At 37.0% G+C, this 24202-nt stretch overlaps 1 protein-coding gene across 1 annotated transcript in view; it reads left to right on the top strand.

Annotated features, from left to right (window-relative positions):
- LOC124721427 (innexin inx1) overlaps positions 1 to 23409 on the top strand; it is a 28980-nt gene extending 5571 nt beyond the window's left edge. The window contains exon 2 of the mRNA XM_047246401.1: positions 18546 to 23409. Coding sequence (XP_047102357.1) covers positions 18546 to 19118 — 573 coding nt within the window. The 3' untranslated portion in view covers positions 19119 to 23409. The remainder of the gene's footprint in view (positions 1 to 18545) is intronic.
- The last annotated feature ends 793 nt before the right edge of the window (positions 23410 to 24202 follow it).

Raw genomic sequence — 24202 nt, 5'->3', positions numbered from 1 at the left:
AGAAACCTGATGTAGCTGGATTGTTCTCATCCCAGACCGTCATGTTAACTCCATGCAAAAGCTCTAGAACCAAGTGGTGATTGAACATTTCGGTGTTTGGTTTGACTCTGATCCCCAGTCTGACATACTTCCTAGTGCCGTAAAAGAAGTAAAAAAGTGGAGGTAGATGGGTGAATATTGGTAGACACATCACATCACTCACATCAAAGACTGGTAGACCTGTTGTTTTTCTCATATGTTTACATTATTTAGTTCTATAATTTTAGAATTGGGCATGTGCCAGTGTTGCATGTGTTGTAATAATGAGAGATATTTCTCTCTTTCCCTGAATTGTAACTGTCCTGTACTTCCTTAATCGGCGAAATGTGCTTAAAGCCATGCTTTGTTCTGGTCTGTGGCCCATACCTATCTATTTCAGTTAGTAGAAGAGGTGAAAATTGAAAGAAGAGTAGGGTTAGTCAGCAGTCCTCACAGCGAGACACTACAGAATGCTTCATGTAAATAGGGCATTAGTCTGAATAATTGACTGATCTGGCCTCCTAACATTACCCAAGATGGTCTCGTTACGTTGGTACTGTGAATGGTTGAAAGAAAATGGAAACTACATTTGTAGATTACACAAGGACAAGGAACTCTGCTGTATGGCTGATTGATAATAACATCCTTTTGGGTGGAATATTCTGGAGGTAAAAGTTCAGGAGGGTGTTGTCAGGAAAAACAAATCTTGTATTCCATGCATCAAAGTGTGGATTGTTTGATCACTTAATTGGGTAATTAGGTTAAAGAAGTTAAAAAGTGAAAAGGATAACTTGAAGTTACGTGGGAGTAAATGAAGTGCATTGACAGAAAGAGCAGGCCATCAGTTCAGTTTAGTGCACTGTTATTAACACACAACCAAATAAGCTTAATGCCAGAGTATATCTCGTGATGAATGAGAAGATACAAATTGGGATGTACTAGTGTGAACAGCATAATGAATATAGTCATAGCCACAGTAGTAACAGCTTTTATGTGTAATAGCTCTGCAGATTAAATAACATATGAGAGAGATTAAATAACATATGATGAAATAAAAGAAATTATTCAGATCTTTAAGAGAACCGAAAATTTAATTGTGATTTGGGGGAGGGGGCTGGAGTTTGAGAGTAAGAAGAGAAAGAAAAGGGGGGGGGGGTTGTAGGAGAATATGTATCAGGAGAAAGGACTTAGAGGAAAGCATCTAGTAGAACTTTAATAATCTTAGCTGAGACACTGGAATGTTTTAGATGGATTATGGATTGATAGTAGGCATACAGAGATATCTAAACAAGATTTTAAACCGCAAAACATTATAGATTCTGATCTGGACCACCCATAATTTATTGGTTATGATCAGCAGATATAAACTGAAGAAATTGCAAGAAGGCAGGAAAAAAGGGAGCATTAGACGACGATTGATTAGAAAATGGACGGGAATAAAACAGGATTTGAATGGGATGACCACATAGGCAAAAAACAAGGGCCAGTAGAAATCCTTGAATAATATGAAAGATAATGAATTTAACTGAGAAAACATAAAAACACAGCAAGTGGAACAGGCAGAAGTCAAGATATCTAAAAGATTAGAGTGAGAAGAAATGCAAAATGGCAAGGCAGAAATTAATAAAGGATTAATGTGAAACTCTAGCAGTGTGAATGATCATGAGAAAACTGGATGCCAACCAGTAGAAAATTGAAGAAATCTGTGGAGAAAAGAATGTAGCAGTAAGAGCATCATGACAACGACAACAACAACAATGATGATGAAGACGGTGACGATGTTTGGTTTGTGGGCGCTTAACTAAAAGTATCAAGAGCTTAGATGACAAGCCACTTTTAAGCAAAGGAGGGAAGTCTTAAGGATGGAAGAAATGCATGTAATGGCTGTACAAAAGAAACAAGCTTGAAAGCAATATAAAGGAAAAGAAAGAGAATTTAGATGAATGTTAGGTGGGACATATGATACTGTGAGAATTATTTGCTGGAAGACTTAAGTCGAAACAAGGTACATGGTGTATACAGTGTTGTCAGAATTATCAATAAAACTAGTTCCCTGGTATCTAAGGTATGTGACAGGAAAAATACCCTAATTTCTGTGCCAAAGGAGATGGGTGTTGATAGGAGTGTATATCACAGAACTGTCACTATAATAAGCCATGGTTGTAAAATAGTGACATGAATTAATTGTAATACAGTGGAAGGACCGACAGAAGCTGAGCTCTGGAAGATCTGTTTCGGTTCTGGAACAATGTATGAACACAGGAGGCAGTACTGACAGTATAACTAATATGGAAGATTCATACATTTAGAGAAAGCTTTCTACAGTGGAGACTGGAATAAACCTTTGAAATTCTGGAGGTAGCAGGAATGAAGTAGAGAGAGCAAAAGATTATATAAAATTGGTACAGAAATAAGACTGCAATTACAATCCAAAGACACAACGTGAAAATCGACAAAGGTACCTCAAAGCTAATGGAATGTCGTGGAGTTAAATCAGGTAGTGCTGAGGAAATTAGGGAATGACACACTAAAAGTAGTAGATGAGTTTAGCTGCTTGGGCAGCAAAATATCTGATGATAACTCAAGTAAAGAGTATATAAAATACAGACTGGCGGTAGCAAGAAAAGCATTTTTGAAGAAAGAGAAGTTTGTTAATATTGAGTATAAAATTGTTTGGATGTATTTTATGGAGGTGTTTGCCTTGTATGGAGGTGAAATGTGGACAATAAACAGTACAGACAAGAAGAGAGTAGAGGAATTTGAAGTATGATGCTAGAGAAGAATACTGAAGATTATGTAGATAGATCAAATAACTAATGAGACGTATTGAACTGAAATGCAATACAATGAAATGTATGCGGTAACTAGACTGAAATGTGGACAGTTAGTTAGTTATTTGCTTGTTCTGTGGATCATAATTGCAAGATCTCACTATGATGTGTATCCAGTCAGTTTTATGGCTGATTTCCTGAAATATTGTTCTTATGAATGTTGTTGTTTTCAAACTGTGATTGATTGTTCACAAAAAACTTGATAAGGGCTTAAATCTGCTGAAAAGCTGTTGTCAGCATGCCCAACTGCTGAAACAGCTGTGTGCAAGAGATTCTAGAGCAGACATCAAATATTACTCTTATTACACACTTCTGTGTGGCAATTGCTTTCCTCCTTAGTGGTGAGTTATCTGAGGGTTTGATGGCTCTAGACATTAGTGAATGAAAATAGGAAAAGTAAGTCTGCTTTGATGTTCGTATCTACAGAATCTGATTTTATCCACAATGCAAAAGTTGGGTTACAGAGCTTAGATATTTAAGGTGATTTGTAAAATGTGACTTCAGCTTGAGGTTCTTTTCACTACAAACATCTAACAACGTTGGTTTTTTCCTTAAGCATTGTTTATAAAGGTTGGTATGGCATTGTGCAGTACTGAATTACTGTGTCATCAGTGAATCATCACTATGGTAATACGGGGAAAGTGGGTGGTGAAATAGGATTGTATACGGAGACCAAGGTTTGAATACAACAAGCAGGTTCAAATGGGTGCAGTTTTAAGTGTTTACAAGGTGTAGTCATAAAGTTTTTTCACCTGAAAAAAAACCAGGTTGTGACCACAAAACATGATCGTGATGTTTTTCCCTCTATACAAATTCCACATTCAGTGCGACACATTTTTCACAAAGACATATGAATTGGTGAAGCCCTTGGGTATAGAAGCATGCATTTTGGCAATTCAAGAAGTGTTATTCCTCGAGAATCATCTCATTGTTAGTTTTGGGAATGCCTGCCATGTAATTGTTTCTTCATCTTGGTAGGAGAAGGTCATTGGATGCTGTGCTAGGAGATATGCAGGGATGGGGGTTGAGAATTTGATAGCCCAAAGAAGTAGCAAGTGTGACAGTATCCTGCAGAATCAGCTAACACATTATGGAGCAAAAGCACAGCTTCCTGCAACCTTGTCAGGAGATTTTGGGGTACACTCATGTGATGGTTTGCCCCCTTGTGAACATGATCTGGTAAAAACACAGCATGGCAGTCCCAAAAAACATTCATCATCTTGCCTAATGATGGTTGGGTTTATGCCTGTTTTGCTAGTAGTGAATTCACATTTCCAATGCTCCCTTTTCTCCTTCACCTGGGGCCAAAGTGATAAACTGAACACTCGTCCATAATGAGGTGGTTACAGAAGTCACCTGTATAATGTCTGAATCAGCTGCAATATTTATGTTGCTCCTTCGATTCAGTGGAGCTTCTGAATTGGTGTGAGCAGTTGCAGAATCTAGTGGGTGATAGCTTTTACTGAGCGAGGTGGCACAGTCGCTAGCACACTGGACTCGCATTCGGGAGGACGACGGTTCAATCCCGCGTCCGGCCATCCTGATTTAGGTTTTCCATGATTTCCATAAATCGCTTCAGGCAAATGCCAGGATGGTTCCTTTGAAAGGGCACAGCCGACTTCTTTCCCTGTCTTTCCCTAATCTGATCAGACCGATGACCTCGCTGTCTGGTTTCCTCCGCCAAACGACCCAACCCCTGAAAGTTTTTGCTGTATTTAAAATGTCATGCAAAACACTTAAACCTGATCCACGACTGATTTTTACATGTTACGCTTTGTCTCAGTTGTAATATACTGATCGTATAGTGTCGGGGCCTTCAGTTCCCTTGTAATATCTGGTTCTTCACAGAGGTGGTCTACCACTTCATTCTTAGGCATTGAGATAATATGTTTGACTGCAGTGGTAGTATTTGTACCAGCTAATGGGCCAGCCGCTATGGCCGAGCCGTTCTAGGTGCTTCAGTCCAGAACCATGCGACTGCTACGGTCATAGGTTCATATCATGCCTCAGGCATGGATGTGCGTGATGTCCTTAGGTTAGTTAGGTTTAGGTAGTTCTAAGTGTAGGGAACTGATGACCTCAGATGTTAAGTCCCATAGTGCTTAGAACCATTTGAACCAACTAATGTCAGCTCATGGTATATTGTCGCTGTACAGTTCCACCAAATCAACTCTGATTGTTGCAGTGTTGTTCACTTCAAAGACAAGAAACTAATTACCACGTGATCCTCCAGTTATCAGTGGGATACAACATTTGTTTTTACCCCTCTAGCAGCATGCTACAGTGCCGTGGCAAGGATATTTCACTGTGTAACAGGACAGCAGACATGGGAAATACCAAACACCCCAGTGAAGGCATCAGACCAGATTCCCCCTGAAGAAACTAACCAGGTGGCAACTGTACACATCTTAGAACCAGACAGAATCCAAATACTGTCCTGCAGAACATTCAAGCATTCCTCCCACAAATGTCCAGCATTTTCCTGATGATAAGGTAGATGTCTGACAAAGACTGCATTTCACCTTACTACACTATTTGTCAATTGTTGACAGGTCAGGCAATATTTCTGGATGAGGTTTGGTGTCTGATGTCTTCCAAAACTTCAGTTTCGATGGAACAGCATATGGACTTGCACACTACTATGAGGGTGTGCCGAAAAGTATTGTCTCAGAATTTTTTATTCTGTTCCCATGGGTATTACTCGGTCATCTTTCCTGCTTCACTGACACAAGTTGTAACCCTCAGCCACTAGAGGGCTCTGATTTGTAGCATATAAGGTGACAGTATGTAACGTAACTGTGCAGATACATGAGAGACAGTGCTGTAATCAAGTTTCTAAATGCAGAAAAGTTTGTCTACCATGGAGCACCCTCTCCTTCAGCATGACAATGCCAGACCACAAAAGAGCGTTGTGACACCTGCAACAGTCCAGTGAGTTCACTGTCATCAATCATCCTCCGTGCAGTTCCGACTTGACACCATCCAATTTCCACCTGTTTCCACAACTTAAAGAACTCCTTTGAGGACTTCACTTTGATAGTGACGAAGTGGTGTGAGCAGAGGTGAGGTTGTGGCTCTGTCAACAAAATCAAACATTCTATAGTGATGGTATCAACAAGCACATGTCTCATTGGGAGAAATGTGTTCATTGGCAAGGTGAGTACGTTGAGAAATAAGCTTTTAGACACGACGAGTAAAGATGTGAAATGTTAATACGGTTAGTTTTATTTAAAATGCATTAAGAGTTAACACAGAAAAATTGGAGGCATTACTTCTCAGCATGCCCTTGTAAAAGCTCTACAAATGGTAGATGTAACATACTGCTTTCAGATTGAAAAAGCAACTCTCATAGAATTCAGTCAAATCAATGTATCATCAACTTCTCCTTCTTATATTAAGAAAATTATGTATTCTCATAAAAACTCATCTGGTTCTGATGTTGTTACCATCAGAGTACTAAATATTTGTTCCTATATAACAAGTCCAGGCATATCTGAGATAAGTAACACATCACTATCTCAAGGCATTTTTTTTTCAGAGAGACTGAAATATGCCACTCTCAAACCTCTCCATTTGAAAGGTGATAGGAGAGATGTGAAAAACTACTGACCTGTTCCACTAATAACATCATTTTCCAAAATGTTTCATAAGGTTGTGTATTGTAGAATAGTATTTCCCTAAGCAAGAATGTTATCCTCAGCAAATCACAACTGGGGTTTCAAAAGGGTTGTTCTACTGAGAATGCGATTTACATGTTCACTCACCAGATTTTACAAGCATCAAATAATAAAATAGCACCAGTTAGTGCATTCTGTGACCTATGTAGAAATTTTCTGTCTGAAGCACAGTATTCTCCTAGATAATTTGAAGTTATAGGGGATTGATGGTATAGCCAACCAATGGGTAATGTCATACATAACCAAAAGAATGCAGAGCAGAAAGTTGTGCTTAGTAATTCAGCCAAAATGGCCAAAAGAATGCAGAGCGGAAAGTTGTGCTTAGTAATTCAGCCAAAATAGTCTGGAGACATAACTCTGACTGGAGAGAGAACATGTATAGGGTTACCCAAGGTTCAGTCTTAGATCCACTGTTGTTCCTCATATATTTAAATTATATCCCATGTAATATACAACAAGCAGTTAACTAGTTTTATTATTATTATTATTATTATTATTATTATTATTATTATTATTATTATTATTCAGAATGCACTAGTACTGTATTCATACCAAGCAAGTATATATACAGAAACAAAAGTAATAATAAACAATGTTCTTAAAAGTATAACTGACAAATTTGCACTTAGAATCATTGCAAATCTTGCAGAGAGACAAACCAGTAAGTTGACATATTTTGCATATTTTCATTCAGTTATGTCATATGGAATAATGTTCTGGGCAGCTCAGTTTTAAGAAAGTCTTAATCACTCAAAAACGTGCTGTAAGAGTAATCTGTGGTGCACATCCACAATCTTCTTGCAGACATCTGTTAAAGTAGTCGGGCACTCTGACTACTGCTACAGCATATTTATTTCCTCATGAAATTTGTTGTAAATAATCCACTGCAGTTCAAAAGAAACAATTGCATACATAATTGCAATATCAGAAGAAAAATGACATTTGTTACTCCACATTGAGATTGCCTGTAGCACAAAAGGGCTGCACAATGCTGCAAATAAAATTTTTGATCACTTACCCAGTGCTGTAAAATCTCTGACAGATAGCAAAGTAAAATTTAAAAACCTGTTGTAAAAGCTTCTCTTTGACAACTCCTTCTATTCCATAGAAATAATTCTATTACTGTAACGTGTAAAAGACAGTGGGTAGGAATTACCAAGTCACATCTGCATATTTAAAAAAAGGGCCACATTTAAAAATTAATTTGTGTTGTGTAAGTAAAATGTCTTGTTTCACAGCATTAAGATTTATTGCACAAATGAATCGTGGAACAGGGAACTAACTAAGATCATTGTAAACTATGTATGCACTGAAAGTGTCTTTGTGTATAACTAATGGCAACACATACTGAACTTAAAATGCAGAAGCTGCTGGATGCACAAAATTATGTTGTACTGATGTTAACACTCACTATGACTGTTTATTCACCAAGACAATTAAACACGATTCCTGCTCCCAGTGCATATATGTCATGCAGTTTGATTTGGAATAGTGTGCAGGCAAGCGACTGGAGCTCCATCTTGCTCAATTGTGGGTGCTTGATTTTCAGATGCACAGAGGGTTGGCTTCTAGGTTCCATAGATAACTGCACTCATGATAATGCCACATTGTCAGCAGCTGTTGTTTACCAATTATCTCTCTTTACATTCATTAGATTAATGTTTTGAGCTGTATTAGTTGCAATGTAATATGCAGCTTGTGTTTATCCATTCTGAAGTTCACTAGTTGTTTAACAAAAGTTCAAGGCAAGTTGTTAAACTGACCATGTAAAGTCTTGAAAATACACCACACTACGTCAAATGAATGTTTCCACATGATGATGTGCAACTCTTTCTTTGTTGTGGCACGTAGCAAGATGAGATGAAAACTGTTGAATGTTTTTTTCTGTTATAATGACAGTAAATACACCCGGTATCATCATGTTTGATGACACTGTTGGTTTTTTTTACTGACAAGTTGAGGATGATAGCCCACTTTAAATACAAATCTGGTTAACTGGTTATCTGTATCCACCATTCCACATGCTTGCTTGTGACAGTGTGCAAACTGTGAACACACTTGGCAGTGAAAAGTTCAAAAACATACCATTTTTAGAGACTGCTGTGACTTTACACTATATGCGAACCACATGCTTGCCACAGTCTTTAACAAAAGACCAGCAGAGACTGGATCCAGACCAACTCTTCTGTATTCTTTCATTTACAGCAACAGTAAAATTTCTCCAATAAATGGGATCAATTTTATCCATTATTTTCAGGTAATCCCTTGCAATTTTTAACTAATTTTGGAAAATATGACATATGTCACTTAAGAGGATGCTGTGGCTGAAAAAAATATTTTTGTTCTCTTCTTTTATTTAACCAGCTGAGAGTGAAAGCTTCTCAGTTGTGGGGTCCTGGGTTCAATTTCCAGCCTGATCAGAGATTTTTCTTTGCTTGGGGAAGGGATATTTGTTTTTTCCTAATCATTTCATCTCATCTGTAACAATGTGAAAGTTGCCGAAGTGCCGCCAAATAGGAAGACTTGCTCCTGGCTGCCAAAGTGCCTCACATGGGGTCTCCCAGCCACTAATGCCATACAAAATTATTTTATAACACTGTTCCGGGAAAACTGTGAGCTATTAATATTATAACTTATTTAGTAAACACAGTTCTGATCGCATCTAAGTTTTTAATTTCTATTTTTAGGTGACCGGTTTTGATCTTCTAAGAGATCATCATCAGATCTACACTCCTTGATGGCAGTAGGAGTGGCTGATGTGGAGCAGATCCCCATCAGTGCTGGGGTGGAGTACAGTGCTCAGTTCTGCACCATACTAGCGCAGATGGACCTGCTACACGCCAGCAAATCCTACTGTCATCAGGGAATGTAGATCTGATGATGATATCTTATAAGATTGAAATCAGTCATCAAATAATAAAAAACTTAAATGCAATCACAACTGTGTTTACTAAAAAGTTATAACAATGCCATACACTCATTCATTCAGAGTGATTGGTTCTACTTTTAGCATTAGTGGTTTGAGTTAGGATGTGCAACCATCTTCAGATGAGTGTTGCAGCATGGGAAACCACATAACACAGACACACATGCATCTTTGTGTTGCAGGCTGATTGTTCAGATACACTGGTATTGCACAGTGTGAATAACACATGTGGATCTCTCAAGCAATGTTTACTATTTACAGGATGTAAAACAAAACATTCAAGACTCCTGCACAACTTTTATCTGTATAAAATATTTACTGTGGCTATATGGTTTATGTATGCAGTATCACTCAAGATGTAATCATGTTCATGGCATGCTATGCTTGAATGGCCCTTAAGTTATGTGTAATTTGCTAGCTTCCTTTATCGTATTGCAGTTTAAATGAACAACAGAGTACACTTACACTAAGCTGCTCCAACACAACTTAAACAAATCCAAGAGTTAAATTTTTTATTGAGATACAATTCGTATAGAGCATAGAGTGAGTTGGTACACTTATTAAGACACTATGGATTCCGGAAAGAACATAGATTAACTGATAAAATTCGTTGTTTGATATAGTTATGGCTAGATTTTTTCTTTTCTCTCCATGTGGCTAGTTTTTTCCTTCATATTTCTCAAACTAAACTAATAACCTTGATGTTAATGCAAAAGGCCATAACTTCTTTTTTTTATCTTAAATGAGTTGTTTCTCATAATTGTTGGACATTCTATACTTTTTTGAAGTATTAATAAAGATGTGCACTTACAAGATTTTGGGAGTTGCCTGGTGTTTGTTCCTCTTCACAATGAAGCATATTTTGTGGGAAGAAGCAATATTAGTTTATTAAGTTATGGTGAGTTTTCATTCTAGGTTGAGACCTCTTCCTTGTAGCAAGTGTTTTGTCATCCGTGGAGTTTGCCTAGAATTGTGGTCTGCGATTCGAATAAGTAGTAAGCTTTTAAACACTATGCTTAGCTGTCTGTCGTGACTTTTTAAGCAGTCACTTGAAATACTGATAGTATTGGTTGCTAAGGACCATCATGCATTCCTTGCAACATAGTTGCCATCTGATAGAGATTAGAAGCTGCAGGCCTATAATTATGTAATTGCAGATAGTAAAATAAGGTCTTTTTTTCACAATATGAGGCAACAATGAACTCTGTCAACATACAGTGTGCATTAAAACAGCAATGACTAAGAAAAGGATACTCTTTTGGGGTCATATTGTCCATAGGGGCTCACATCAGTGATCTTCAGCACTCTCTCTAGACAGAAGGCGATGTATGCAAAGTATGCAAGAATAGTTGGGAGATGCCTCAAGGAACTAGAAATTGACTAAAACTTCATTCCAGACACAAAACAATACAAATTGCCCATAAGAACATCAGATCCTCTCCAGTCAGTAACAGAGGTAAAAGTTTGCCTGAAAATTGGAATTTAATGGGCCCAAAAGTGAAAAATACCCATATTGCCAGATGAGGGAGCACTAGACTAAGAGGAAAGCTCAGCAGGAATTAAGTGGTCCATTGTAGGCCTAATCAAAATCTTACAATAAGCATTATCTTGTACATCCATTACAATTTACAATGACAGTCAAGTTTAATATTTAATGAACTGTGTGCGACAAATTCACATTATATAATAATCTGAAGCTATAATTCTGACTGGGGAGAAATCACGCATTGGTTTCCCAAATGTTTGATCTTAGGTCCATTACTGTTCCACATATATGTAAATGATCTTCAGTCTAGTATACAACAAGCTGAACTAGTTCCTTTTGCAGATGATACTAGTATTGTAATCAATTTGAGTATACATACAGAAACAGAGGAAATGATAAATGAAGTTCTTAAATGTGTCATTAACTGATTTTCTGCAAATGGTCTCGGCCTCAATTTTAAAAAGACCCAACATATTCAGTTCTGCACATCTATATGTACTACACCAATGATAAGTGCAACACATACTGAGGAAATACTAAGTCGGATGGAAAGTTCAAAATTCTTTGGGGTCCATATTGATGAGAATTTAAATTTAAAAAAAATACATTTTGGAACTCCTAAAACAACTTAATTCAGCCACATTTGTGCTTACAAGGGAACCTCCCCATCGCACCCCCCTCAGATTTAGTTATAAGTTGGCACAGTGGATAGGCCTTGAAGAACTGAACACAGATCAATCGAGAAAACAGGAAGAAGTTGTGTGGAACTATGAAAAAAATTAGTAAAATATACAAACGTAGTAGTCCATGTGCAAGATAGGCAACATCAAGGAACATGTAAGCTCAAGAGCGCCGTGGTCCCGTGGTTAGCGTGAGTAGCTGCGAAACGAGAGGCCCTTGGTTCAAGTCTTCCCTCGACTGAAAATTTTACTTTCTTTATTTTCACAAAGTTATGATCTGTCCGTTTGTTCATTGACGTCTCTGTTCACTGTAATAAGTTTAGTGTCTGTGTTTTGCGACCGCACCGCAAAACCGTGCGATTGGTGGACGAAAGGACGTGCCTCTCCAATGGGAACCGAAAACATTTGATCACAAGGTCATAGGTCAACCGATTCCTCCACAGGAAAACACATCTGATATATTCTATACGACACTTGTGACGGCATGTGCGTCACATGACAGGAATATGTTGTCGACCCACCTAACTTGTACACTTAGCGAATGGGTAAAAAGATTCTTCTACCTTACCCGATTCAATTTTTCTTGTGGATGTGATAATCACTGCCAAAAAAGTGATGAAAACATAAGAGTTTGTCACATAAACTGAAAATAAAAAATTAAACATTTCGCTGGAGGGAAGATTTGATCCAAGGACCTCTCGTTCCACAGCTACTCACGCTAACCACGGGACCACGGCGCTCCTGGGCTCGCACTATTCTTGATGTTGCGTATCTTACGCATGGACTACTCAGTTTGTATATTTTACTAATTTTTTTCGTAGTTCCACACAACTTCTTCCTGTTTTCTCGATTGATCTGTGTTCAGTTTTTCAAGGCCTATCCACTGTGCCAACTTATAACTAAATCTGAGGGGGGTGCGATGGGGAGGTTCCCTTGTTAGAAACACTGCAAATTCTTGGGCGAGAGAATATTTTCATTAAGTAATGTCATATTGAATAATGTTCTGGGGTAACTTATCTTTCATTGGACAAAAACGGGCTGTGAGAATATGTGGCACTCAACCACGATCATCTTGTACACATTTGTTTAAGGAGTTGGGCATTCTGACTGCTGCTTCACAGCATGAAGTTTGTTATAAATAATCCACTACAGTTCAAGAGGAACAGTGAGGTTCATAATTACAATACCAGAAGGAAAAATGACATTCATTACTCCACATGAAGGTTGTCTTTAGCACAAACAGGGGTGCACAATGGCGCAACAAAAATTTTTGATCATTTACACAGTGATATAAAATGTACAACAGACAGAAAAATAAAATCTGATAAGAAACAGAGAAAGTTTCTCCTTGGGAACTCCTCCTATTCCATAGAAGAATTTTTGTTGGTAGGTGGGGGGTAGGAATTACCGACACGACATTTTTAACAAACACTTTGATGTATCAGCAGCCCAAACTGGAAAAACACATTCTGTTAATCAAGCCATGTTATCCCTTCAAAATGCTATCAATTAAAAAAAAACACAAGCTGATTAAAATATCTCCTGTCACAGTGCATGAATTGAAAGTATAATTAGAGAGATCAAAAGCAAGAATTCTGTTGGCATTGATGGTATCTCTTAAAGATTACTGAGGGAATGCTATAAGCAAAATACTGTGCTGTACATCCAATGAATCCATCCAGCACAGGATTGTTCGTGAGGGGCTAAAGTACGCTATTGTCAGACCTCTCTATCGGCCTATCTCCCTTTTAGTAACCTTATCTGAAACTCTTGAGAAATTGGTTCACAAAAGACTTATTGACCACCTCATTCATTATGCACATGTGACTAGCAACATGATTACCCCTGTCCACAGGCATCTGGCTGGTGTGGTATGATCATGAACACTGAAGCTAAGCTGTCTGACTGCCCACGTGTCAGTTGTTTGCTCACCTATCCTTGTGGGTGCCCAGCTGTCAGCTGACAGGCACACTAGTTGGAACAGCCATAAATGTTTATAGTCACACTGCAATTACATGTTTGAGTACTCTTCGTAGTTTTAGAAGAGGAAAGAGTAGAAAATGAGATGAATGGAGAAAAATGAGAACAGAGTTATTTACTTAAGGTTTCCAACCTTTCATTGATTCCTGAGTTAGTTTGTTTATTTATCTTCTGAGAAACAAACAATACAAAGTACAAGGATTCACATCTTATCTAATGACAAGAAATAAACATTACAAAAATGAAACAGTTGTAGACAGGGACATGGCTAGTTAGTATATTAATAGTAGGTTTTCCCAAAGTACTCCACAATGCACAAGATTGGCATAAGTGACAATGCAAGAAGAGGGCAGAGATCTCTTCAGCACCCCTTTCACAAAACATACTCCATACTGGTGCTGCATTTCTGGACATTAGTTGGCTCTTCGTAACCCCTGAATTGTTTTGGTTGGGTGACATCTAACTTGCACATTCTTAAGTGTGGCCATTAGACAGTTCACCTCCAAGTATGACCCTTAACTGAAAATACTTGATTCTAAAATGTCACAACATCAGTCTCAGTTGCCGTGGTGATCCTGTGAATGCCTTAGCTGCCTTTATTAAGGAAACTCTGTGTAATCATCAATCATGAAGGTGCTTGCTGGTATTTAAACTGAGAATGAATGTAAGATGTTTTGGTTTACTCTTTTGTGGGTACTGTTTGTTGAATGTTAGAAACAGCAATTCCAGCAAAACATAGCTCCTCCAGCATAGTGGGCTATAAACAGCCTATAATGATGTGGCATGTTTCTTTAATAGCTGCATCCACTTCCCAGGTATGGTGGAAACTGTACCATACATGGCACACACATTCAGCTGTAGAGTAGCAAAAAGCAAATGCAGAAGCCCTCACAGTTTCTTGTTGGGCTCTCCTGTGTATGTACGTTTGTGCACATTATTACTCCTGGTGGCCATTTTCAGCTTATTTGGACAGTGCTGTTTAAAAAATAAGTTTTGGTGCAAGTTATTCCAGAGTTACGTTTTACAGTGTTTTTTTCTTTCCATAAGAGGTTTGAACTTAGATTTTCTTCCTTGTTCCTCAGATGAAAGAGACATTTCTGTTTCCAATCGGTTCAATTTTCTTTGCTTCCTCTCATAATATGTGGAAACAAGTCAGCTCTTAATTGCAACTGGCAAAAATGCCCAGTACAGATAGTTTCACTAGTGAGGTCCCTGCATAACTTTAGATTTTCAACATTATTCTGAGATCTGACCAGGGCCCTCTAGTCTGGACGGGATGGAGGTTTTAAACCAGCGGTATTCTCAGTTCTGTAATGAGCTCTGTTATAGGTTCCATTAACTACAGTGCTTGGTGGAGACTTGTAAAGTTGCCTTGTTTATTGTGTGCTTTCTTTATTTTTTTTTATGTAAAACTTTGAGGTCCCCTGTTCCTCCAACAGACTGGACTCAAAATGTGGGACATAAGAATCTTAAAAATAAAGCTGCTGCAGTATTAACAACAAAGTCTCAGACCTCAACCCTGTCTTAGAAAGCAGTCATCCACATAGCACTTTAGGAATGGAAAGTTACTGAAACTCATAGTTGAACGTAGGGAAATTTGTGGCACTTGGACTGTGTATCTAAAAGATAGTTAACTCCTCAGGAGGAGTAGGACGACTCTTTTTAGCAAAAACAGAAACATTAGGTGTGATGAGGTTCAAAATGAAATACACCTGCTCGCAAATTTGGACAAGTTTTCTGTATCAGTAGACTTGGACCAATAATCAGATGTTTACACTAACTGTCAAACCACATCAATCATAGACTCATTCAAATCTGATAGCACAGAAATGCCCCCTGTATATGGTTGTAATATTGCAACTTCAGCCTGTACTGTATCAGCTGGGAAAACCACACACACGCTATTGGTGGTACAGGCAAACAGTCTTGCCAAGTAATGCTGACTACATTGTCAACTGCTGCAAATAACTAGTCAGAAAACTCGCTCTGAAAGAAATACTTTAGATCTCTTGGTTACAAACAGATTTGATCATTTGAGTGTGTCACCAATGACAAGGGTATAAACAACATTTACTGTTACACAAACAGTTATCATTGGAGGCAAAATTGTGAACAAGAAAGCTAGGAGTGAGTATTTGGGTTAGGTCAAATGTGACAGGCAATCATTAACAATCTACATAAATATAAAATATGAACAGAGATCATTTAGTGCAGATGTGGCAAATGGAGAACAATTATGGTTAAAGCTGAAGATCATTATAAATTGCAGTCTACATAAAGATGGACCAAGTAAAGTAATAAAATACGACAAAGATCCACCTTGGTTTAATAGTAAATATTGGAGAATGGTGCCAAAAAGACTGCAGGGAAACTGATAGAGAAAACTTGTGCATCCACAAAAAGGTCTGTGTGTTACGTCTACAATAATCTTCACCAATACATCCTGACAGAAGATGTAAGTGAAATCCTAGGACATCCTGGTCATATGGAAAGTAGAAATATTAAATACTGCCTTCAAAAATATATTTACACATGAAGATAGTACCATAGCAACATTTGCTGCACAGACTAAAATATAAGAGATTGAATCAAGCACCTCAGTGTTGAAAAACAATTAAGTTGACTCAGATGCAAGCAAAACATTAGCCCCTGACAGGATTTCAATTAGATTTGCATACACTGTTGAGTTGGCCACTTTCCTAGCTCAGATGTATTGAGAACGACAGGAAGAGAATGATGGTCATTCCTGTTTAGAAAGGGGTTCAAAAATATCAGATGTTCAGATCTTCTGACCAATGTTGTTTATGTCTGGCTGTTGCGGGATCCTGTAGCCTATTCCAAGCTGAAAAAATAGGACTTCTAGAAGGAAAGACTCTTCTTTCAAAGATTTGGTATGGATTTTGCAGAAACCTCTCCTATGAAACTTCACTTGCTTTATTTTTACACAATGTCTTGCAAAGAGCAGATGCAGTGGAATAGGTAGTTTCTGTCTTCTTAGATTTCAAAAAGGCATGCAGATGTGCTAGGTTGCTGACTACTGAGATAAGATCGTACAGAGTATCTTCCATAATATCTGGTTGACTCCATAAATGTATCAAGTATGTTATGTTGGAAACTGAATGTTGAATAGAAATAGAAGTAACATCAGATGTTCTCCAAAAAAGTGTAATAGCACTGCTAATATTCTCCAAATACATAAATGATTAATGAGATAGGACCGGCAGCACTGTAAGATTGATTGTGGACGATGCTGTTGTCTACAGGAAAATATCAGCGTTGGTCCATAGTAAATAATGCAGAGACTTGGACAAAATTTTCATTTGGTGTGATGAATTGAAGGTCTATTTAAATGTGAATAAATGTAAGATACTGCATGTAATGATGAGAGAGAACCTATTAGTATCCAGATAAAAGATTAATGGTGAACATCCCGAGCATATCACATATTGGAAGTATTTTGTGGTGCTACTAAGAAGCAATGTTAAATGAGACACACGTAAAGTCTGTGGGATCCTGCCACTTGTCTCGTATAGGCTGCCTGAAGGACGCTGCATGCTCGGATAACTATTCAACAATTCAAGCAAATAACTTTAATAGTTTTTATTACAAATAAGCAGACTGACAATACTTAACTTTGTATTTACAACGGGTTGTCGCAAGCGATGGGTGACATGCAAACAAAAAATGTTCTTGGCTATAGACAATGTCCATGTAAGCAATTGATATGGATCACTAATAACTGCTGTCGTTGTGCCAGCCTACAACTTTGCTGGTCTGCGAGTCCTGGTCTGACACTGTGGCAGAGGTTGGCAGAAGCGGCGCTTATATTCTCTTTGGCTAGAGGGCGCTCCTGTCGTGGTATGGTTCTTGTCAGTGGGCTATTGGCTGACATTGTCTCACAGCCTTCTTTGCTCTCGCATTCATCATCTTTGAGCTGTTACTTATTGTTATGCTGTAACAAAGTCAGTGTTAAGGAGAAGTGAATGGAAAACTTCTTAGAAGGATTGTAGGAAAAAATGCAGTGCATGTGCAAGTAAAGAAGCATAAAAGATGCTAGGGTGACCTGTTCTAAAGTACAGTCCCAATGTTCAGAGTCCTTAACACATAAGCATGACAACAGATATTGGACAAGCATAAAGACACACTGCTAGGATTGTGACAGCTTGGTATATCTCGTATGAAAGTATAAGAGAGATGCTTGAAGAGCTTAAATGAGAATCCTTGAAAAAAAGGTGACATAGTTCTCATGAAATCATATTGGTTAAAATTATAGAACTGTTAATCAAGAAATATTGCAAACATCATGCTGCCACCATCTTAGAAAGGGCATGCGCAGAGGCATACAGATAACCATTTTTCCCTTGCTGAATGCATGAATGGAATAGTACAGAAAATCACTAACACTAGTGCAAATTACCCTCTGCCATGCACTGTTCAGTGGTTTGTGGAATGTATATGTATATACAGATCTAGAGGGGGTGTCTAGTGCATTTAGCTTCTCCTGTATTGGCTTTTGTAATGGTGATATTTGGCTTTTGTAATGGTGATACGCTCGTAAGCATAAATGAAAATTTGTGTCGTCCTAGGAAGAAGCAGCAATGAGAAATCATTTGCTTGAATTCATAGAGAATTCATTACTTTCAATCTTCTGCTTTCAGGGTGTTGAAGGTTGCTCCCGACATTTCTGGAGGATGCTGAATTTGAAACAATGTCTTCATCAAATTTACTTCTTGTATGCTGTAGTATCATACGATCATAGAGATTCAACAATCTTCAGATTCAGCTTAGATATAAGTAATAATATCTTGAATACCCATGTCAAAATGCTGTGTACTACTGGATACTGTGTTGATTACTGAAGATTATTGATTGAATACTTGAGAAAAAGCATTAGCAGTAGTTTAAGGATCATTGCATCTACTAATAATGTGTTTTCTTTCTCTGCAGAGACACAACATGTACGCACTGAAATACTGGTTCTGTGAAACTTTGTGCCTGGTAAACATAATTGGCCAGTTGTACCTAATGAACCACTTCTTTGATGGAGAGTTCTTCAGTTATGGCTTGCGTGTGGTGGCATTCTCAGAACAGTCTCAAGAGGAACGTGTTGACCCAATGGTTTATGTGTTTCCGCGTGTAACAAAGTGCACATTCCACAAATATGGTGCTTCAGGCTCTATACAGAAACATGATTCACTTTGTGTACTTCCTCTCAATATAGTCAATGAGAAAACTTACATTTTCCTGTGGTTTTGGTACATTATACTAGCAGCACTTTTATCTGTACTAGTTGTTTATAGAGCAGTTATTTTAGCTGTACCTTCTGTACGGCCAATACTATTGCACGCACGTAACCGTATGGTACCAAAGGAGGTCACAAATGCAATATGTCGTAAGACAGATGTTGGAGACTGGTGGATTCTGTATATGCTTGGACGTAACATGGATCCTATGATTTATGGAGAAGTTATAGCTGACCTTGCAAAGAAAATTGAGACTCCTTCGAGTAATAATCCTTGACTGAAGTGTTACTGACTCTACTCAAAAATTCAGTTGTGCTTCATACTCAAGATGTTGACTGAATACGGTACTGCCATACTGTGTTGTCACTATTATTGCACCTGGTAATTAGAATAAATTTGTAATGAAATATTTTGTGTTGTCTATGCTATTTCAGTTGGCTCATTCTGGTTTTCTAAAGCATGTGGCATGTGTAATTAATCATTTTGAAGGCAATTTAGGATTGTATGTGATCTGACAAAGAGTCGGCTTTTTATAATTTATATAATTTTTGTGTGTGTAACTGTATTACTACATCAGCTATAATTTTCAGTAAATGAAACACCAACTGAAGAGTATTATTTATATTATTTTCTTGTAACTGTGCAGTCATTTCCTGCACATTCGTAAGACACTAAGATACATTTCATACATGTATTTCATACTTGTTTCATTCCACAAATTTTAAGGAATTATGTGACTGACGTGATTTCCTTCCCCATCTTCTTGCCTCGGAGTTCTTTGCTTTGAAACTGCTTGTTTCTAAAGTGAAATAAAATTATGTATTATCTATTGGTAGTAAGTACAAAATTTTTAAAATCTTTGTCATTTATACTCTCTTTTATAAAGTATAATCAGCTATTTTTGATAAAAAAATTTACATGTATTCAGCATTGATGAACTTTGTATTAACTGTTTGAAACTATGACTGTAGATTTTTTTATGGCACAATTGCTAATGCAATGAATTAAAGATCTGTTTCTTGTACAGCTGTTTAGTGTTCAGTGTATGATCTGAAAATCTCCTGCTAAATTCCTGTACAAATGTAATAACACAATAATTATGCAGTGTTGGCAGTGATGTTATCAAACAGACTGTCCAGAAATGCAAAGTGAGCATAATAATGTAAGCTTTCGATGTGTTCCTGTTACTGGAAGGAGAGCTAACCTTTCATATTTGCTCAAGTTGAAAATGAAGCAGTGATACAGAAAACTGACTGACATTACCTAAGAGCTTTGCTCTGTTGGTGAGTACATCACCACTGATTATAATTAAATGGAAACTTGGTGCAAATTTCTGTACAAATCATTTTGGTGTGAAAACAACAGATTTGTAATTAGTGATTGCATACATGCTTAATACGTTTCATATATGTAATATCCACTGCCTATGATTGTTCTGTAATGATTGTTATATTGTCTGTTTCAGTATCATGTGATAGCTTGTGCGAATCTTTTTTCAAAAGAATCTTGCCACATAGCTCACATGTTTAACAAAGCGTGCTTCCCACTGCTTAAATCTGAAATGTATTCAGAACTACTCCATTTATAATGTTAGAAGGTTCAGTAAGATTTCTTTCGAACCATTTTCTAGCCTCTGTTATTTTGAGGTGATGGGAGTTTACTATTGTTAAGACAAAGTTTGCACATTGTAAAATTACAGAATAGGGCAATTTTGTTACTATAAGTCTGATACAAGTATTTACAGGAAGTACCATTTCCTTCATTATTTCCTATTATATATGATATTATAGACTTCCACTTTTCAGCTTTCCCATGAGATGTCTTTCATCGTACTGGTAGTTGTTATATTTAATACTGAGCATAGCAAGTGTAAACCAAAAACATCAAAATAAAATAATTAATAAAAAGAGAGAATGCATGTGCAGAAGTATCACAGATATTCTAGTTGTACTATGAGGATCATCTAAATTTTACAGACACCACAAACTTTTCAAAGACAATGCAACATAAATTGTAGTGACATCGCTCCCACAAGAATACTACTTGTTTTAATGGAGGTACCAGTGCTGTGGTTGGTAGCTCATTTGTCTGGTTCAGAGAGAGGCGGGGTCACCAATGCTGCCATTGGAATGTTTTATTTACAGTGGGTTTTGTGTTTTTTTTGTACCAGGGGTATTGTAAAAAATACATTATTTAACTGCACTGAGTAAACTATCCTGGCATATTTAAACAGAATTTCTACTTAAGTTGACTGTGTATGCTTGGATACTCCTATGGGAAACATATTGCCAAGCAGGAAACATTGACTTTTTGTGAGCAGAATTTCATGTAGCATTCATTATCAAGCTGTAAGACCAGTTATTGATAGTGGCCCTTTCTCTCAAAATTTTCATCAGTGTTTCACTGGAAATACTGAGAGTGAATGAATCTATCAATTTATTAAACTGTTATGTTTGATCTTTCTTTCATTCTTAACATGTACTATTAATAGCGTAATATTTTCCACAAGTTTATGGCAGTCTTATAAAGTCTTAGTTTAACATTTTACCGTGTTTAGTCACATTATTCTCGGCAGCCAGAGAAAGTTAGTGGCAATCTAACCTTTTCAAAATACTGTTAAGTTTTGCATGTGATGACTAATCACCTATATTTACTTTGGAAATTATTATTTTTTTTTTGTGCCTGAGTGCCATACCTGTCACCACATTGTAACTCAGGATGAAAGAGTTGTGTATGCTTCCTTTCTGTGACTTGTGTAAATTTTAATGTTTTTATTGTCATCTTTCAATAGTTTGCGTGAAAAACTACCTGTAAAATACACCCTGCCTTGCCAGTTTACCAAACCATTGGTTGTTACTCTGGTGTGCTAATCAATCAGTGTGACCCATCTTGTCTTGCAAGCACGCACACTGCACTTTAAATTATACAAGGTCAATTAATTTAACATTTTTCTCAACAACATATTTCAGTTTGTGCTTCATTTTTGCAGCTGTGCATTTAATAGTTCCTACTATGATAGCTGAAAATGGTATGCACACATAAAATACATATTGTGATGTCAAGTTGTAGGCCTTCTAGTCTTTATTAGTATTGGTATATACTCCGTGCTGCTTCCCAGGCTTGATACTATTAGCAGTGTGACCTTTTCTCATGCAACGATGTCTGCCCTGCATAAAGTAAGCAATTGCGACTTGAACACACTACACAGCAGTTATCTTTAGTTATTACAGGAAAAGCACTCTGCAGAAAAGACATTCTGAAGATCAGATTTAGACATGCAACTGTCCCACTAATAAATTTTTGTGTTGGTCATACAGCCTTAAAAGTGTGGTCCTGAACAATTACAAGAATTTTCAGTTTATTGATAACTTTGTCAAGTTAATGTTTTTTTAATGTTCTCTGTAAACACATAAATTACAGTTTCTTTATTTTTTTATGTATATCACATTTCACTGACTTACATCAGACTGATTGTAAAGTTTCTGGAAACTGACTGAACATTATAAGACATTGCACAAAATGTGTCTCTTTGAATGGGAATTGGTTCATAGCAAAACTTACTGATGATGATCAGTAAGCTTTGTAAAATTCTGATATTGTGTCTAATCTTCTATCACGTGTCAGTGTGTGGAGCTTTATCTGGTTTGTTTGTTCTCTCTCTCTCTCTCTCTCTCTCTCTCTCTCTCTCTCTCTCTCTCACACACACACACACACACACACACACACACACACACACACACACATGCACACTTGCATGGGCACTTTTTCTGTGTTCCATTATGCACATGGAGACTGGCTTCACTGCTGAAGAATAGTAGTAATAATTGAGATCATATGAAATTAGAAGACTTACGAAATCTAAAATGGGTATGACGCTAGGTCATTGGTGTTACTGTCATGAAGACAGAAGGAGACTGTGACAGCTGCTGGTTGATAAGTTTCTTTGTTTAAGATTTGGCACCATATGGATTAAATTCACCATTATTGCTACCTTTAAGTTAAAAAGTTTAAGGACAAATTTCTTTCAGTGTTTTTATAGACATTTTTGTAACAGAAACTAAAACATTTTAATCATTTACAGATTTTGAAATTTATACAGTCACTCTGACAGTCTTACATTGAATACAAACTTTAAACATGACTACAGGATTGCTACATTACATTAGTCTTATCTTAATGTGTGTTAATTTTCTACATTAAGTAGCAGCAAATAACCTTCAATCCATGACAAGTTTCTTTAACAGAATGGTAACTCATTAGTGCAGCAGTTTTCATTTCTTTAGTTGTGACTCGTTATTGTGAATGTTCGTTGGTGTTTGCACCACAACTTCTCTGAGATTGGTATATTCTGTGCTTGTTACACCAGTGTTGGTGCTTCAGTTCTGTAATAAGTGTTGGAAGATAATTATAATTTGAACTAAAAGTTCCTGAATTTTAAACATTTATTTATATGCCACAGAGAACTCTTTAATTAATCAGAACATATTTTCCTGTGTTAGTCATGCCAAAATAATTGTTATTTTTAAACATATTGTATAATTTTTTGCAATAAATAAGGTTTAAAATTATCTGTTTATTAATTATTGTTTTGCAGCCTCTGACTAATTCACTGGTTGAGATGCTTTTGCATTTAATGTATGAATGAAACTGAAACAGATACATTCTGAAATGGCAGCAGTTCCACCATTCACTGTAATTATGGTTTATTTTCCACTATTGGACAATTTAGTTTATTATTCCATTTTCAAGTGGCAGTTGACATGCATGAGGACAAGCCATCAAACCTTCCAGCTATCAGAAAATGACAAGCAAACATAAAACTTCTGACTACAGTTGTGCATACAATTGTTATAAAACAGTGTAAAAGTAATAGCAGAAATGAGAACATTGCCACATAAGGTAACTGTAATAAAATTATAACAGGAGTGATACCTGCTTGTAGGATAGTAAAGAGTCTGAAATTTTGTCTTCATAACTTGTGTGTTGTCAGCTAAAATCTGATACCATTAATAAAGAAATATTGTAAATAATGCACCATCTGCAGATGACAACTGTGGCCACATGAATTCTGTGGAGAGAGAGATGCTGTATAATATTGTTGTGGTTGTGGAGATGAATAAAACAAGTAGACTGTCACTTTTGTTCCATTTCTTTGAAGCTTGTTTAGACTGAGCTGAGAATGAGAATGCTGTTTTAGTTAGATTCACTGAAAGATACAGGTGGAAATTAACAACATTTAAGCTAAGAAAGTGAGATAGATACAATCCTGGTACACTAACTTCAAAACATCACTTTTTTCAGATACAGTGTTTCTTCTGTATACAATGCGAACTGAGTTTCCTCCTTTCCAACTATTCCTGT

The sequence above is a fragment of the Schistocerca piceifrons genome, chromosome X (assembly GCF_021461385.2).
Source record: "Schistocerca piceifrons isolate TAMUIC-IGC-003096 chromosome X, iqSchPice1.1, whole genome shotgun sequence".
Lineage (NCBI taxonomy): Eukaryota > Metazoa > Arthropoda > Insecta > Orthoptera > Acrididae > Schistocerca > Schistocerca piceifrons.
The sequence above is the reverse complement of the archived record's forward strand: the minus strand, read 5'-3'. Positions and strand labels throughout refer to the sequence as shown.